The following is a 19,445-nucleotide window of genomic DNA, read 5'->3' as shown; positions in this document are numbered from 1 at the left end:
ACATTTTGGCAAGGGAGGGGAGAAAATGCAGGGCCTGGTTGACCAAAGGGAAAAGGCTTGTGGACTTGGTAGAGATATGGGGCAGAGAAAGGATCAATTAGGCTTCAGGATAGGTTGGTGTGAAGTAAGAGGGAAGATGACAGCGTGTTGTCTATCTGCTTACTTGGAAAGAAAGCAGCCATCATGGAAGTGGCAAGACAGACAGGTAGCTGAGATATCAGGTGTCAGTAACAGACAAACCTAAAAGGAGAAATACACTTAGAAAACATTTACTAGCTTTTCAATTACAAAAACATCCCAAAGTGGCTTCTTACCTCATTAAATCTCATCAGGAGATCTTCAAGGGCATTGTGTTCTCCGTTCTGGGAGGTAAGAATTGATGCTGAGATGGACGCTTTGAGGCAGGGCAGAGACCTCTGGCATTCCGGAGTGCCCAAGTCCCGGGTCAAGAAGCAAAGATAGTCAACCGGCAAGACCCTTCGGTAAATATTCTGCTCCTGCTCCATCAGGATGCTGGCGACCTCTTCTGGGAACTGGATGAGGGGCTGCAGATCAATCAGTTCCTTGCTGATCCCAGCAGAACTTGAAGGGAGGGCACTGGAATTGGCCATAGAGGTGCCCGGTTGGCGTTCTGAAATAAAGAAACAAAAGCCATGGTTACACCAAGGTTGGGATCCTCTACAACAGATGTTTACTTGGGAGCCATTCAGAATCTGACAGGTTTCTTAACCAAAGTTTTTGCTTGCTGAATAGTTCTCTATCATCTTCCTCGTTATGGAAACCTTTCTGCTGTCTATCCTGTCTCCCCGGTCCTGCCCCCCAGGGGGTGGGAGAAGTCTTAGTTTCCCATTTTCAGAAGCAGAATTGACACTGCAGAGTAGTAGAAAAGTAAAATGTACCATTTGCTTCCTCATCCTACAGTGCTAAGCATCAGAGTGAAAAGAAATGCAGGAAGGGGTGGGCACAGCAATTGGAATGGAAGAGGAAAGAAGGCTGGGGGCGGGCATGCACTTGTATAGGCACATTGTTTGTACACATGCAGGAGACGCAGGGAGCCTCTGCATACAAGGGTTCAAAACTGCATGGTCTACTCGCCAACATTCCACCCTCCAAGACTCTGATTCCCCTGAGATCCATGTGCAGGTCTGCAGGGACAGACCCACCTGTAAAAGTAAGGAAGGAATAGGTCATAAGGAGATGAATCCAAATAAATAAATAAATAAATCTTATTCCTGCTCTACAACTGGCAGTACGAAGGTGGCAGTGGGAGAGAAAGTGGTGAGTGCGTTAGCTAGAAGTACCAAGTGCATTCGTAGGCTCAAAATTATTCCCTTAGCTCAGATTCTCTTTATTTTGACTACTCCTCCCCAATCTGTCTCTTAACTTCCTGACTTTAACTCATTCGTTCCTTCATGTATCTACTTAACCATTCATCCATCCATTCACTCAAAAAACTTTGAAAATATATGATGAACCCTAGAAAAGAATTTCCCAAAGTGTGATCACTTTTGTGGCCAGCTCAGTTGGGGAAATGTTACATACTCATGTTACAAATTCTCTTCCTGAGAAGACATTATGCACACGGGTGCACCGTAAAGGCTCTAAGGGGTCTTACAATAAAGAAATCCATTTACATTGCTTAACCCAGTGTTTCTCCAGAGTCATACTTTATACAACACCTACTACACCATTCTGTGTGACCAGTGGAACCACTTCAGGAAATGCTGTTTTGAGGGTCAAACTGCTTTTGCTCTCCATCCAATTCACATCTTTTCCTTCCCACCCATCCCTCCGTGGCCAGCCCTCCTTCACACTTCTCATAGTGCTTCCTGAGGGCACCACATTCTATTTTTCCAGAATTTTTCTTACATTTCTGATTTCTTAAAACACCCTTACCGACCCTTTGGCAGAATAAAACCCATGTGTCTTCTGACAACACCGTATTCCTCACCACTCAGTGTCATCTGGCCTGGACACTGGATAATAGCAAAGTTCATAAGGAAGACTTCCTCAACCTTCAGACCTTAGTATTCTTGACTCTTTTTTGTCTCTATTGGAGAAAAGTTTGGAATCATCACTCCAAGTGCTGTCTCTGTATTATTGAACTCTGAAGTCATCATCTCTGAATTTGACCTCGTTTTCCCTTCTACTCTTTGTACTAAACATTCTCTGTCCTTGCAGACTTCCAGTTCCTCGCTCTGGGTACATGGTCAGCATTTTTTTTTTTTTTGAGGAAGATTAGCTCTGAGCTAACATCTGCTGCCAATCCTCTTTTTGCTGAGGAAGACTGGCCCTGAGCTAACATCTGTGCCCATCTTCCTCCACTTTATATGTGGGACGACTACCACAGCATGGCTTGCCGAGCGGTGCCATGTCCGTACCTGGGATCCGAAACAGTGAACCCCAGGCTGCCGAAGTGGAACATGCAAACTTAACCGCTGCGTCACTGGGCAGGCCCCAAGGTCAGCATTTTAACATGGCACCCACCAACACTCAGGATTCCCTCACAAGTCACCTTGGCATGCACCAGCTGCCCTTCCCAATCGTCAAACCCAGGCAACTCAGCCATCCATCCTTGGCTTACGGGACGCTATATATATGATGACACTGACAACTATGCTACTTAGTGATGGGACCCTTGCTAATTTGTGTTATCTAACTTCAGCTAGGCCCTCAGGGTGACATCAAACTTAACATGAATTTATTTATTTTTCCCTAAATAACTCACCGTCTTCTTTACCTCAGCAGTGTAGCTTTTCTATTCTTCTCACACTCCCAAACCCACTTCTATTTTCCTTACATTTGTTTGGTCATTTCTTAACTTACTACACTGTGATAATTGCCAAGTGTCAGGAACTCCTTCAATTAGTTCAAATGCTTCTATTTCTTCCATCTTCTCCTCCTTCTCTGAGAATGGTGTGTGCTTTCTCCTCTCCAAGGCCCCCCTAGGTTTGCGATGAAGTCTATTCAATCTGCCTCATGGTTATCTCTACCTTCAGTCCCTTTCTTTCCACTGACTTTTCTTTGCATACATACATGTTCAGTTTCCTTTATCCTTAAAACAAATCAATAAACTTCCCTGCTCCCTTAAACTCCAGATCCTCTCTGCCGTCCCTTCATTGTGTACCTTCTCTAAAGGGTAGTCTACATTCCCTGATCCCTTCCTCTGTAAGCATGGTGACCAGATCTTCTGACCCAAAAATCAGGCCACACAGCCTGTCCAAATTAATAAACCACTAAAGATGTGGAAGAGAAAAACAGAAACCAGGTCCTGGGGGCTCCTAGTGCTTAGGTCAGCAAGTTGACGCGGCGTCTCTATTGATGATCTGGGCTCTGATGTTCTCCTCTCAACTCATCCTCTTCTAAGCGGCCCACCTTGGAAGCCTAGCTCAGGAAAGGTTCTCGGTGGTATTTCCTATTTAATTAAGTGAGTTGCTCCCCTTTTGGAGAAATGCTTTCAGTGACAATCTAAAAAAACACAGTGAGGAGAAAGCTTTCAAGTTTGAGCTACACTGCTCTCCACTGATGCAGCCTGAATTTGTTTTAAATAGATTCTAGTAGGAACTTTGTTTTGTCTTCTATATAAAAAGCACAGTATCCAAATATTCATTTCTCTTTGATTCTAAAAGGCGAGCAGGTGAGTAAGGAGTACAATGATTTATACTAACCATTTTTACCCATCTTTTAGACCAAACAAGCTACCAAAAATTGACGGCAGCAAAAAGTGAAGACTACCAAATTATATTTGGTTCTCTCTAAGCTCATATTTGAAAATAATTAAAATAAGGCAGGTGCTCAACTGTAGCCTGCACGACCTCACTCTCCAAATTGCTGAATAGTTTAGAAAGAGACTGGATTTCCTGAAAATTGAGTCAGAACGTGGCCTGATGACAGAGGCAGTTTTTGGATACTGATAACTTATGTACAGTGGAATTAGCCATATATAGAAAGTCTTCCCAGAAGTAACCAACTCTAACACATGATTTCAAAGTACAGCTCTCTGTGAAGGAAATAAAGGCAATTCCCAAATCTTCTGAAACCACTTATCTAAAATGTTGAGATAACATAATACAATATGCAAATAGCATAAGGTAAGATGATATATTGTAAACTTGAGGTATGAATCACATGCTATTACAATGAATGAAGAGTCTAGTGACTGGTGGGAAATAGCAATAAAGGAGACAAAAAAATTGAATAAAAGAAGAAAAAAGAAGCCTGGTCAGTGTAACCCTAACAAATGTAGTGGCCCCATGTGTCTCAGTACAAGAGTGACATCACACTCCAAGGAAACACAAATCCGATGTTAGAAACCTTGAAACATAATGCAGACTTTCAGTGTAGGTTTCCTTAAAGCAGGATTATTTAGGGATTTTATATCATGCACCACGAAGAAATATTCCAGAAATTTTCTTGGGACATAATTTTCTGTCCCCCAAATTCCACACTTTTAGCAGTTATTAAAAATAATTCCCCCTTTCTCTCATTCTGGTTGAACTCTCTTTATCATCTTCTCCTTCCCTTCCCAGGCCACAGTGCCCCAAACTCAGCTGTAAGTCACCAACACATATTCCTGTCTGCAACATGGGCAACTCGATGACGGATTAAAGAGCCAGGAACTCTGTGACCTCTGATCCTTCCTCATTATTTGTGGAGCAAAGTTCCCACAAAACCCACTGGAAACTGTAATTCTTCTCTTGTGAAAAAATTTTTAGAAAGTTTCTGGTGAATAAAATTACTCACCTCACTTACAGTCAATGTCTGCTCTCAGCCCCACGTTCTTCAGTTAATAATTATTCTACAGTAGAACAGGGCTGTATCTCCAGACATGATCACAGCCTAGAAATAGTGACCATGAGACACACTATTTTCAAGGTCCGATGTCCTGCTCAAGCAGTAGCTTCCTGTACTGAGTGCTGTATATGGATTAATTCAGGAGGCAGATAGTATTATGTGAGGCTCACATAAGGTCACGTAAATAGTAAGCCAGGGAGCTGGGATTTGAATCAGAGTCTATTTGACTCCAGAGCTCACGCTTCTGATCACTCAGTGTATTGCCTCATATAGCAACAGAATGGCACATGGGCATTCTGGATTTTAGATGCATCTCAAGTGATTTTAGTTAGTATAAATCAACTTCTTCTGCTTGTTTACATGGAGTGGGCTGATAAAATGAACTCTTCAAACTCCACAGTTAAGGATTTGACCACAGAGGGTGGACAGTTCCCCTCCTTGGGCAGCCGGGAACCATCACATCAACCACTACATTACAACTACATTAGAATGTAGTGCACAGAAACTTAAAAGTTCCCTCTCTTTTCTTTCTTACCAGTTCATAAGAATGTTCTCAAGCTTTAAACAAGTATTTTCCAAAGGGTATTACACTAAATTTATGCAAAACACGGTTCCTTGGTTAATAATTTACAGACATATTGGGTTAAACAAAGTTAACAAACTTTTTTTAAAAAAATTTTAACTGCAGGACTTCTCAGAGCCTTTAGTAATTCCCACTAGGGGACTATATTATCACAACACACAGCAGCTTTCCTCAACCTCGTTGTCTGTCTCTATATCACTTACCTGGGAATTACAGTCCCTTCAAAACTTTTCTCATCACACTCAGTGGTTCTCAGTGGAGGAATGGAGCCTAAGGTTTTGGTGAGGTTAGTTAGTTTGCAAGGAAGCTTAATCTGTCATGTTGGTGGGACTCTATGGAAAGGTTTAAGGGTGACAGAGACTGTGGCTTATTTAGAAAACTGCAAGTTATTCCTATGGCTGAAGCATATATTAAGAGAGAGAGAGAGCATCACTGTAGCAAACGAGGGAGGAAGCTTCATTTTCCATAAGGCACTAGAGAACAGATGTGGCTCATGAAGGAACGATGAGGGTATGGGAAACAAAAAACCTACATGTGCAGAAATATCACCCTAGACTTTTGGGTCTCCGGGTGGATCTAGGCAATCACCCTGCCTAGAGGGAGAGGAGTCCGGGAATCCTCCCATGAGGAATGCTGCCCTGAAAGGCATCCTCTCCTGCCATCCCCACAGAGTCCTTTCATTCCTTTCTGGTGATCAGAAAGTCCCTGATCTTGTCTCTAAGCTGCCATTCCCAGGGGCTGTGCACAAACCGTGCAGCCAGAAACAGCCAGAAAAGCCTCTAAGCCTGGTGAGCATTTTCTCTTGACAGTCGTTTACCCAATGCTCTGGGGTACAGCGCCTTGGGGACCTCCCTCCCCCAGAATCCCGTCCCCCGCTCAGAGTTAGCACTTATGCTAGTTTAGGTCCAAGCCCAACGTAGAGCCTCGGGCTTGGGCTAGGGCCCAGCAAAACGTGCCACTTCCCATTTATTCCTCTTTTTTGCTTTTTGGTCCCTATCAAAATTAAAAGCATTTAGTCTTTCTTGCCATGCCTCAGATGACAATCTAGAATTTATGAAATAATCTCCTGCATAACCTGAGGGAGTCGTGACAGGTAGGCATTGCTAATCTTATTTTTTATAAAGCTTGAGTCAAGTTACATGACTTGCCCAAGAATCCAGCTTGTGAGCACTCAGCCCTGGAACCGGCAAAAGCTGAGAGAGAAACGGAAGATTCTGGCTCCTGGCCCAGTACTCTGCATCACCCAAGCCAAGGCTGAGTTACCTTGGGTGTGTATGGTGTCCAGAGGCCAGCCTTATTAGCTGCCGATACATCTGAATGGGTTTAAGAAGGGCTAAGTAGAAACGCATTCGTTCATCTGAGTGCCTTCTACTTGCCAGGCTTTGTTTCAGGCTACACTGATGTTGGGATTTAGCAGAACAAGAAGAGATCCTTGTTCATATAGAACATTCTAGGAGTCGACACAGATAAACAATAATATAATGTAAGTTGGTGTGGGGGAGATGGTGGAAGGGGTGAAAGTGCAGTATTACAAAGCATATATTAACTAGAATGTTAGCAATTTCTTCAAGTTTTTCTGAAAAAGTTTTCAAAGTTTTACCATCCAGGATGTTCTTGGCTTGGTCATCCGAATCCTTTTCTAGCAACTCAACAATCTCACCTAGCTCTTGCTCCTCACCATTTATTAGTACTTTGCATCAAGTGACTCATTTAATTCTCACAAAGAACTCTGTAAGGCAAGTGGGATTATCCCCATCCTACAGATGACAAAATAGAGGTCAGAAATGTTAAGCAATTTGCTTAAAGACACCAGCCACTAAGAGATGAGCTGGAACCAAAATCCAGTTCTGCCTCCAAAGGCCCACCCTCTATTATATTCAGCATTTTGAAGGATCTTCTTCAGAGGAGACAGGTTTCCCTGACTTCCTGCTGAGTCTGTCTGTCTCGTTCTCTCTCTCTCTTATACACACACACACACACACACACACACACACACACACACTTCCTTCTGAAACTCTATCTTCCATTCTCATTCTCTGTGAGGGGTGGTGAAATGGGCACAAGCTTTCTTGGAAGGTAAAACAAAATTTTAAACATGCATACCCTTTGTCCTAGCAATTCCACTTTTAGCAATTTATCCAACAGAAATTCTTCAAAAACACAAAGTGAGGGAAATTTGCATGTACTGAAATTGAAAATTTTTCATGATAAATTTAGGTAAAAAGAAAGCAAGCTGGAAACAATGGAATATGGTCCTATTGGAAGAAAATGAATTTTATAAATGTGGGTATATGTTTGCATATCTGTCTAATATACACTGAACTAATAATACTGTTTACATATTGCACAGTTCTGTTTTAACTCTTTTCTAATGTAAGTGTGACAGTATTTCAAAAAAACATATCAAAATGATATCTGAAAAATTTATCCAGAGAACAAAATCCCAAACTTCTCATGAGCACAAACTGGTTGGGCATTTAAGCTGTCCAGATTGTTTCCAACAAATACTACAATATTGCTTTTGAAAAGTTAGTTCAAATTACAACTAGGGAAGAAAGCAGGAAAAAATTTGTTGTATCCACTCTATCCATTTTTTCTTTGATTCGAATTAATTTTTTAGACAGTCCCTTTATTTTTTAAAGTTAAGCATCAGATTCATCAACTGCACATTTAACAGTCTTCGAGCGCTGCAATTCCAATTATATAAAATAAGACAAGAGAGAAAGGATGTTGATTTCTTTTTATAAAAGATTCAGAGTTGGCTTCAGGGCACTAAATCTCGGGAAGAGTTGAAAATTGCTTTCCAAAGGGGAGTCATGGATTTACAGAAAAGTTAGTTAATTGGTGATTCTTTCTCATTATCTGTTATTGGTTTTCAGAGTAACCAATCGATCTTGCCACAAATGTGTCTGGCCTGTCCTCAATATTACATGAAAAGGATGAGTTCACAAAATCAATGAAGTCCATTATTTCTAAGTCAGTACTTTAAAAAAAAGAAGCAATATGCCTCGATTGAGAATTAAGCCATATTCAGATAAAACAGCTTACTGGACTGAAGAGCCTCATAGGAAAACATTTGACAGAATTCCTATTAATATAAAATAACTTCCGCACTCTGATTTCCAAAAAAAAAAATATGAAAGTATAGAAAATTTAAAGAAGTATAAAGAAGAAAATTAATCAGTAATCTCATAACCAGACATGATTCCTGCTAAGATTTTTGTTGCAGCACTCATGTTTCTTCTATAAATGCATACAAGATTTACAAAATTAGAATCAGAACATATACTTTCTTCTACCTTTTTTTAGAAAACATACTCTATGGTGCATAATTCCCCAAATCTAAAACTAGTTTTCTGGGGCCAGCCCCGTGGCCAAGTGGTTAAATTCACGCACTCTGCTAACGCGGGCCAGGGTTTCACCAGCCCAGATCCTGGGTGTGGACCCAGCACCACTCATCAGGCCATGCTGAGGCGGCATCCCACATGCCACAACTAGAAGGATCCACAACTGAAAATACACAACTATGTACTGGGGGCTTTGGGGAGAACAAGGAAAAATAAAATCTTTAAAAAAAAATAATAAAACTAGTTTTCTAATATTTTATTTTAATGGCTCTTTAGTAGTCAATGTTACATTTACCATTTTTTTACCATTATAAATAACACTGTGATAGAGGGCATTGTAAATATATCATTATATGTGATTACTATATTATCTAACGACATTGAAAGAGAAAAATTCTCCACCCACATTGGGAAATTTCCAGAAAGCGGTAGTTTCTTTTCTTTTTGTGGCACATTAAATAACTGTTTTCTCAGTATCTCTCATTGATCATCTATTTCTGATTACTTTGGGTAAACAAAATAAAGTGAGTCAAACTTCATACAGTAAGCTATAATAATGTACTGTGCTGTGTAGAGGAAAATTGCATTAGTGACTCAAAGTTAACAGGAAGGAAACTCTGGAGTGTTGGTGACAATCTAATGCCCTTTACCCAGCAGTACACTCCTGAGGGACGGCTGACCCAGCAGACGTGGACAGTTCTAGAACTGAGCCCAGGAAGGCCACCTGAACTCCAGAGTCCAACCAGGCTGAGCTACTTAAACATACACTAATTACCCTTAAGGGATTCTGTGTCTCTATTTTATAATTTTAACCCTCAATTATAATAATCAGAAATTATAATATTATTAAATAAACCACCACTTACTATGAGCTAGGGAATAGCACTGAGCTCTCTACAACGATCTCACTCAGTCCTTGCAACCACTCTATGCAGATGGCATAGCACTGGATGCTGCGATCATCCCCATTTTAGCAGATGGGGACAGAGGTTAAGTAACTTGCTCAATACCACATGAGATTAGCAACGGAACCAGCGCCACATCCGTCTGACACCAAAGCCCAGGTTCCCAAAATCACCACCCTCCACTGACTCGAAGGTTTCATTCCTCTTAGTGTCTCTATATACAACTGACAATCAGATGTTTTCTTAGTGACAGGTAAATGAGGCAGGACTTGGACTGAATACTTGAGAGCTGGAAGGAACTACAGGGAGAGTTGGGATGAATTTTCCACGCTTTACAAATCAGGAAACTATGCATCTGAGAAATCAAAGTTACAGAGCTGATTAGTGGCAAAGCCAGACTAGAACTCAGTCCCCCGACTTCGAGTGCAGAGCATTTCCTCTCTACTCTAATGCCTCCCCTACTTAGGTGTGGTTAGAATCTTAGGTGCTATAAGCTCTTGGGGGGAATCTCCCCCCGAGGGAGAAAGCAGGGAAACCGAGAGTACAATCCCGTGGTTATGAGTGAGGTCTTGGGAGTCAGAGAGATGTGGGATCGCAGCCCAGCTCAATCTGACTTGCTGCATGGTCTTGGGTAAGTTCTCTACAACTATGTCATAGTGATGACAGGGAAATTAAAATGAGAAAATGCACATAAAATGTTTACTACATATTCAGCTCTCAGGAGTGAGCCATTTTTATCATCATCAATTTATCATTTGAAAGAGGAAGAAGGAATTCTGGGGCCTTTCATCTTAGAAGCCAGATGGGGAGATTTAGTCATATATCAAACCATTTCAGGCTATGGAAACTTTTGCTTTGTTTTTATAACCTGCAACTTGGACCCTCTGGCATAGTGTCCACCATAATCAAAAATATTTTAAAGATGCCCAGTGATACCTCATTTATTCATAGGAAAAGAAATATTCATAACATCTTGCCATATATACTACATCCATAATAATGGATTCCCCAATTTAAAAAAAAAAACCCTCCTCCTCTTCCCAGTCTGCTGTTCTTAACTGTGCAGCTCTTCCCCCTATGAAGAGAACAGTCACATCCCTTCCAGCTTGGCATTATCAGCAAACTCCATCAAGATGTCAGAGCAGTCTCAGAGTTAAATCTTTCCAGGCTAAAATATTGCTGAGCTATTTATGTCCCTTCCTTTTTTTTATATTGAGATATAATTCACATACCAGAAAATTCATTTTTGAAAGTGCATAATTCAATGGGTTTTAGTATATTCATAGAGTTGTACAATCATTGCCAAATCAATTTTAGAACCTTTTTATCAGCCCTCTTACACATTAGCACTCATTCCCCATAGCCCCCCTCACATCAGCCCCTGTCAACCACTAATCTACCTTCTACCTCGATAGGGTTGCCTATTTCGTACATTTCATATAACTGAATTATACAGTACGTGGCCTTTTGTGTCTGGCTTCTTTCACTTATAATGTTTTCCAGGTTCATCAATGTTATAGTATGAATCAGTACTTCATTTCTTTTTATGGCTGAATAATGTTCCATTTTATATATATAACAAATTTTGTTTGTGTATTCATCAGTTGATGGACATTGGGTTGTTTCCACCTTTTGGCTATCATGAATAATACTATTATGAACATTTCTGCAAAAACTTTTGTGTGAACATATGTTTTCATTTCTCTTGGGTAAATACCTAGGAATGGAACTGCTGGATCATACAGTAATTCTATGTTTAGCATTTTTTTAAGAATGCCCAAGTTGTTTTCCACAGTAGCTGCACCCATTTCCACTCCCATCAGCAATGTACAGGGCTCCAATTTCTCCAAATCTAGGTCAACGCTTGTTCTCCTTCATTTTTAAAAAAAATTATTTCCATCCTAGTGGGTGTGAAGTGGTGTCTTATGGTTTTGATTTGCATATCCCTAATGCAAACTAATAAGGCTGAGCATCTTCTCACATTCCTATTGGCCATTTGTATATCTTCTTTTGAGAAATATCTATTCAAGTCCTTTGCCCATTTTTGAATTGGGTTGTTTGTTTTTTATTGTTGTTGTTGAATTTTATATATACATTGGATATTAATCTCTTATCATATATGTGATTTGCAATATTTTATCCCATTCTGTGGGTTGACTTTTTACTCCATTGATAGTGTTCTTTGATGCACAAAAGTTACAATTTTTTTCATCCTCACAAATATTTATTATTCATCTAGGCAGAAGGAAAACAAATCTTCTCATTCTGATAAAATATCTTAAGCAACATTAGGTTGAAGTTTGTATTATCACCTAAGAACACCAGGGCCACACACCTTTAACAAATAAGTTTTTTTTCATTGATGTATGATTGACATACAAAATTCTATTAGTTTTACGTGTACATCATAGTGATTCAATATTTATATACATTACAAAATGATCACCACAATAAGTCTAGTTACAAAGTCATTACAATATTATTGACTATTATTCCCTATGCTGTACATTACAACACCATGACTTATTTATTAAGGGAATAAGTTTGTCCCTCTAATAAGGAGGAAGTTTGTACCTCTTAATCCTTTAAAAGTTTTAAATTTTGATGAAGTCCAATTTGTCTTTTTTTTCTTTTGTTGCCCGTGCCTTTGGTGTCATATCCAAGAAATCACTGCCAAATCCAATGTCATGAAGCTTTCCCCCTATGTTTCATAGTTTTTAGGTCTTACACTTAGGTCTTTGATCCATTTTGAGTTAATTTTTGTATAAGGTGTAAAGTAAGAATCCAAATTCATTTTTTCATGTGGATATACAATTTTCCTAGCACTATTGGTCGAAAAGACTGTTCTTTCCTCCACTGAATGGTCTTGGCATCCTTGTCAAAAATTATTTGACCATATATGCGAGGACTTATGTCTGGGCTCTCTAGTCTATTCCATTGGTCTACGTCTGTCTTTATGCCAATATCACACTGTTTTGACTACTGTAACTTGGCAGTAAGTTTAGAAATTGGAATTGTAAGTCTTCCACTTTATTCTTCTTTTAAAAAATTATTTTGGCAATTCTGAGTCCCTTGAAAGTCCATATGAATTTTAGAATCGGCTTGTTAATTTCTGCCAAAGTGGACATTGGAATTTTAATAGAGATTGCACTGAATCAGTAGATTGCTTTTGGGAGTAGTGCCATCTTAACAATCTTAAGTCTTTTAACCCATGAATACAGGACGTCTTCCCATTTATTTAGGTCTCTTAAAATTTCTTTCAACAATGTTTTTCAGTTTTTAGTATACAAGTCTTGTATTTCTTTTGTTGAATTTATTCCTAAGTATTTATTATTCTCTTTGATGCTGTTGTATATGGAATTGTTTTCTTAACTTCACTTTTGGATTGTTGTTGGCTAGTGTACGGAAATACAAGTGACTTTGTATTTTGCAACCTTGCTGAACTCATTTGCCAGTTCTACTAGTGTTTTAGTGGATTCCGCAGGATTGCCTACGTATAAGATCATGTTGTCTCTAATAGAGACAGTTTTCCTTCTTCCTTTCCAATCTGAACGCCTTTTATTTCTTTTCCTTGCCTAATTTCCCTGGCTGGAATCACCAGTACAATGTTAAATGGAAGTGGTAAGAATGGCTACCTGTGTCTGGTTCCTGATTTGAGGTGGAAAGCTTCCAGTCTTCCACCATTACGCATTCTTCTAGCTGTGGGTTTTTCATAGATGCGCTTTATCCGGTTGGAGATATTTGTTTCCATTTCTATCTAGTTGAGTGTTTCTATCCTGAAAGGGTGTTGGATTTTGTCAAATGCTTTTTATGCATTTATTGAGAGGATCATGTGGTGTTATTCATTATTCTATTAATATAGTGTATTACTATGATTGATTTTTGTATGTTTAAGTGTACATTCATTTTTATATTAATATATTACATGTTAAAGTAAGTCTAACTGAGAAGAGTTTTGTACAAGATCAACACATATTTATCGTCTATTTGCAATTCTGGCCCTAACTTGGACCTGTACATTGGACAAGAACAGATGGCAAACTAGGACGTGACTGTAACCATGACTTCAAATCACAAACACTCTGATATTTTTAAAAATTGTTTTTTTAAGAAAAGAAATATATGTTTTTAAAATTCATGTTGAACATGCACTCTTTATTGTTGTTTGTTATTATAATCACATTTTCAACCCCTGACGACATGAGTATCAATTAAAATAGCTCTTGACTTAAAAGAAAACTGGTGCATGTTATTTCTGATTTAGAATATACTATTGCAGAAATGACCTGTACCAGACTTTGAGTAGGTCAAAGTCACTTAATAAGAAAAACACATATGGACCTGGAATTTTTTTTTTTTTTTGCCCATAAAAGGCAATAATAATGGTACTGATAGCATTGCTTGCAAACTTTTTATTAAGTACCTCCTTTAGTCCTACTAGCAACTCTGTGGCCTAAGCACAATTAGTATTCCATTTTACAGCTGAGGAAACTCAGAGAGGTTAGTACCTTGCCTAAATATTCACAGGAGGTAAGTAGTGAGGCCAGGATTTTGACTCAGAACCATTTGACTCCAAAGTTCATGCTCTTTACCATTTCTTGTACTTTAGGTACCAGAGTTTAATTTGTGCACAAACTCAAAAATGTTTGTTTCCCCCTTTTTGATTCAAATGGGACCAAAACCTGGAAAGTCATAGGATTCCCAGTGTCCCACTTGTTGACCAGTTCTGTCTCAAGTCAAGTACTCATTGAGTATTTAGCATGTGAATTCAGCCTATGTGATGTATCTAATCTAGTAGTGGACAAAGCTGTACAGGAACTGTTTTGTATTTAATTGTGCAGTTAATGGCTTTTTAACTATGTTTGATGATTTAAGTAGAAGATCTTTACTGACGAAGTCAAACCCACCTTTAACAGCAAAAAAATAGCTATGCCAAAGTGGCTAATGAGAGATTTGAGGACATTATGACTTGGTGCATTAAAATCACCACAGAGCTGTTATTTAGAGGGAGCCTGGTAATGTACAACATAATGTCCAAGCACCATGGACCTACCATGAGTCCTGGCTCAGGACACTACACTTTCTTGGCTTTCTTAACTCTCCAGCCATGGCAGTAGTTTCTGGGCCTCCTTGCAGACCCTCAGCCTGAAATCTACATGTCTCAGTTCTCTGCTTGTCTCTCTCTCTCCTCCTAGGAAAGCTCATCTCAACTGTAACCATCACAACTATGCAGATGACTTGCAAATGTGTAATTCCAGTTCTGACCTCTCAGTCAGATCCAATCCTGATGCTTCTATTGGGAGTGTCTACTTGAACATCCCAGTATCTCAAAGTCAAGGTAATCCCAACTGGATCTAACTTTTCACTTTATTTTTAATGGTACCACCTTCATTCCCACAGGTCCAAAATCTTGGAGGCATTTGTTATTCCTCCATGTCCTGGGCTGTTTGCATTCATTCATTCACCAGTTGCCTCGAGAAATGCTCCCTTTCAGCCCATTTTCATTACTTCCTCTCAACTTCTACTTGCATCAATATCTGCAACAGCATCCTAACTGTCCTCTGCTAGGAGAGATCAAGAGGGATCCTTACAAAACCCTTCTAAGGCCAACATCTAGGGGGTTGGAAAGGCCATTTGGCCCTGTGAGGTGATGTCCATAATGACAGTGGGAGGTGGGAGAAGGGTGCAGGAAGCCCAATAGAATGGATAAAGAAAACACATATGGTTTATATACAGGTCTGGGAGAGACCTACACTTCCTTCTTGAGGTCAGTTCCTCTCTGATTTGGTATAAAACAGTCATAGGACCTGGAAGAATAGCTGTCGGTCTCTCTCTGATGAGCCTGAGGTCATTAGGAGGTGCTGGTGCCCACCGCTAGACATGGACAGCCAGACTGCCCAGCATCTGGCATTGTGACCCTCCTGCTGGACTGCTGCTAGCTCTCACTGTGTAAACCAGGGCTGCATGCCTGAGAGCCTTGGGCATCTTCATTCAAGTGCCTCCTACCAGAGGCAATGGGTAAGGATGTGGTGAAGGAGGAGGCCTGAACCCCAGACACAATATGGGAGAGTGCTCAGGTATCTGGACCCTGAAGTGGGGTGAAACCAGGTTCAAATTTCTGCACAGCCACTCTGGTTGCTTAACCCTGTAATTAATCTCTCAGAGCAGAGCAGGCCATCCACTCAGCTTCCTGTGAACTCCCAGCTGGAAGGAGTACAAAACATCACTGAAGATATGAGGAGATGGGGAAAATCAATTTTCCTAAACTCCTCACAAGTAAATATCATACGTGGAACAAATACTTTGGCAAACTTCTGAGGTTACAAGAAGTTGGGATCACCGTGAGGACCCCTAAACGCCTTCTAAAGCAGGGGCACCCGCTTAGCCTAACCACAGGGCCTTGGGTTTGTGGACTGTGGCAGGAAAGTTCGGGGCCAGGAGGAAATAGCTCAGGACAACAGGGGGTAAAGCCACCAGCTATCTGCCCCGTCTCGATCTCCTTCTTAAATAATTGAATTTGTAGGGAAATCAACTTATAGGCTGTAAGCCTCAGTTTTCTCATCTTCGAAATGGGGGTCATAATGCTACCTCACTAGGTTGTTTTGGGAACTACATGGGACATACACAAAACTTCACTCAGCATAGTGGCTGGGCCACTAATGGAAGGCCTGCTTGTTTCCACATGGACTCCAGCCAGGTTGTCATATGCACTGGGAGCGTTAATATTTACTTGTTTGTAAGCACATGAGAGTTAGTGAAGAGGGAAATAGGTCATTAACACACAAAAGACATATGGCTCCTTCACTCTGTTGAAGGCCCAGTTGCTTATTGGTCTGTTATTTCTTTCAGGGTGACTTCCTTTTTGTCTACAGTTATAGACAATAATATAAATAATACAGGGAGATTACATTTTAGGACAGGTGGTGGATCACATCTAATTGTTCCATAATCTTGTCACCTGAAGGGACCCCGCTGGCCAGCTCCTGCTCTCTCTGAAGGAATAATCATAAACCAGAGCTTCCCTCTGGCCACTCTGAGTGGGTCTCACAGTTGTTGACCACCAATCCTGGGCAGCAAAGAGAACTCTCAAACTTCTTTATCAATGGAAGGGACTTGGGGTATTTTTAAGTTGACCTTGAAACTGAAGGAGACCAAGGGAACAAAGATGGAAGGCAGGGGAGAAAAGATTAAGGTTGCATGATCAATAAGTGGCATGGCTGGGATTTAAACCCAGGTTTTTAAAAAATGTGTTTAAAAAAATGTGGATCCTGACCCATGAAGTCTCAGGTGGGGTCTGAGATTTTTTTTTTGGTGCTGGGACCACACTTTCAGTTTCAATAGGGTCGGTGTTGGTAAGGCACTTAGAGCAGTTTATGGCATGTAGTTCCTGATTCAATAAATCGTAGTTATTATTACTGCTGTTGTTTCTATTACTTGCACTGATTGAGCTGCACGTAGCTCTTAGAAATTGGGAAAGTACATTTGGGTTTAGAAGTCAGTTTTCTGTGAACTTGATTGGCTCAGATCAGCACCTAGGGTTCAAAGACTGATTCAAGTAGGCTGGGTGAACTGACTACACCAAACTTTGAAGATACCTTCAGAGCTGAGGATTAGACCTCAAGGCAGAGAGGAACAAACATACTGGAGAACATGATAGCTGCCTCCTGTGTGTGGCAGCAGGACCGGGCTCTGGTTTCAAGACCAGGTATGGGCCTGGCATGGAAGCTCTGGGCCCTCAGAGGATGAGTTAGTTCTCCTCAGGCAAAGGTGGGTGACACAGAAGCCGTGAGACACAGAGAGGTCCCCTGAGATAATCTAGAGTTTTGCTACTCAACATCAGGGCCTTGAGCAATAGCAGCTGCACCATGTGGGAATGCCCTGAAAATTCAGACTCTCAGTCCCCATTCTAGACCTAGTAAATCCAAACGTGCATTTCAACAAGATCCCCAGGAGACTCATATGCACATTACAGATTGAGAAGCACGGCTCTGAAGGAGTTTCATTACAAGTGGGACCACCACAGGGAAAGGAGCATCAAGATACAGCAGAGAATGAACCCACTGTCTTCACAAACCACACCCACACAACAGCCACAGCCATTATCTATCATCACAATTATTAACAACAGTAGCACTAGCAGCTTACATTTGTAGGATGGCTTACAGTCAACAAATTGAATGTCTCTACATTCCTTTGGTTTATAGGACAAGCCTGTTATTTCCACTTTGTGGATACAGAAAACTAAGGCCTGAAGAGGTTGAACAATCAAATCTGGGGTCCCTCAGGACCTTTGAAACTGCTCCTAACAAGCTTATTTTCAACATAGAAGCCTAAATCAAAGATATTTTATTATATCATCGGTCATGTCATAAATACATGGTTTTTCATTAATTTGCAGTCTTAATAACAGTATTAATGATTTTGTTAACCATGCAGGCTTTTTGCTTTTAATTCCAAAGTGATAAAGGTCTAAGAATGGTATATATATATTTTTAAATCAAAACCACCAGAATTTAGGTCCAAGTAAGCACTAAATGGTCCCTTTGGGTACCATATACGTAATACAAAGGTGTTCCGGGTGGCCCTGGGTCCTTTATCGGTGCTGTTTCAGAGTCTGTAGCAATGCTGTTTCAACCTCCTATTCTTTACATTGCTATCTCCAACACCCGGCAGAGAGGAGAGCCAGTAAGTGTCACCTAATGAATAGATGGAGAGATTGATAAACACAAAGGAATGTGACATAGCCCAGGGCCAAAGAGATCCAAGACCTGGGGACCTCTGTGGAGAGGTCAGAAGGTTCTAGAAGGGATGTGGCAACCAGGTCAACAGACTCTTCCCCAGATAGCTGGTTTAATCTCTCCAAGTCCAGACTCAAGGCAGAAGCAAGGAAGAGAAGAACAGGAAGTCCTAAAAGGGACCATTAGCGAGGCTGCTCTGTGACCCACCTTTGATAAATGAGGTATCTAAGTCGGCTTTGCTGCACGTCTGTTTCAGTGCATTTGCATATCCTTCCCTTCCCTTCCTCTGTCGTTTCTCTCCCTTTCCGTTCTCCCATCTCTTTTCTCCTCCGTTCTCCCATCTCTTTTCTCCTCGCTCCCTTCCTTCCATCTTTTCTCTCTTTTTCTTTTGAAAGCAAAAGTTTGCACTAAAAAATTCCAACTTTCTTACAGCTGAGGTAGAGGAGGAGAAAAGGGATGTGCCTGTGCACCACCCAACTGAGCGAGCTAGGAAGACAAGAGAGGCCTTGAGGCAGTGAGTGCTGTCTGCAGCTGACGCGACTAGGAATCGCGGAAAGGAGCGGGGCTGGATGGGAGGAAGGAGCTCTGAAGGCTAGAGCCAGGAAGAGCTGCTGTCCGGGTCCCTGCCCTCCTGAGGTCTGCCTTGACCCAAGGCCCAGCCGCAGCTCCAGGCGACCTCCAGACCAGGGCACCCTTCCCAGCTCCACTTCCCACAATCCCCTGCATGTTCCCTCTCTCCTGCCGAACCTGGCCCCTTGCTAGGACCCTCTACTAGCTACACCTTTGTTCATGCTGTTTCTTGAATGTCTTCTTTGCTCCATCTCTAGCTTATTTTGCCTTTTTTAGACAGTGTGCTAATCACGTTATATTCATTAGATTCATTTATTTTATCCCATTATAATTCTGAGGCAAGAATCTGCATTGTTCCCAATTTACAGGCACGATGATGAAATTTAGGAACAGCAAAGTTAAGTAATCTGCCCCAGGTCACACAGCATGTATGTCATAGATCTGGAATTTAGGTCTGTCTGTAACCAAAGCGCACACTCTTAATCACTAATCTTTGCCTCGTATGTGT

At 40.9% G+C, this 19,445-nt stretch overlaps 1 protein-coding gene across 4 annotated transcripts in view; it reads right to left on the bottom strand.

The window, feature by feature from the left end:
- PLCE1 (phospholipase C epsilon 1) overlaps nucleotides 1-19,445 on the bottom strand; it is a 299,107-nt gene that overhangs the window by 134,346 nt on the left and 145,316 nt on the right. For all 4 annotated transcript variants that reach the window (XM_046653787.1, XM_046653789.1, XM_046653791.1 and 1 more), the window contains exon 4: nucleotides 315-631. In XM_046653787.1, coding sequence (XP_046509743.1) covers nucleotides 315-631 — 317 coding nt within the window. The remainder of the gene's footprint in view (nucleotides 1-314; nucleotides 632-19,445) is intronic.

This window comes from Equus quagga, chromosome 2, assembly GCF_021613505.1.
Source record: "Equus quagga isolate Etosha38 chromosome 2, UCLA_HA_Equagga_1.0, whole genome shotgun sequence".
Lineage (NCBI taxonomy): Eukaryota > Metazoa > Chordata > Mammalia > Perissodactyla > Equidae > Equus > Equus quagga.
This window is presented reverse-complemented; position numbering and strand designations above follow the sequence as displayed.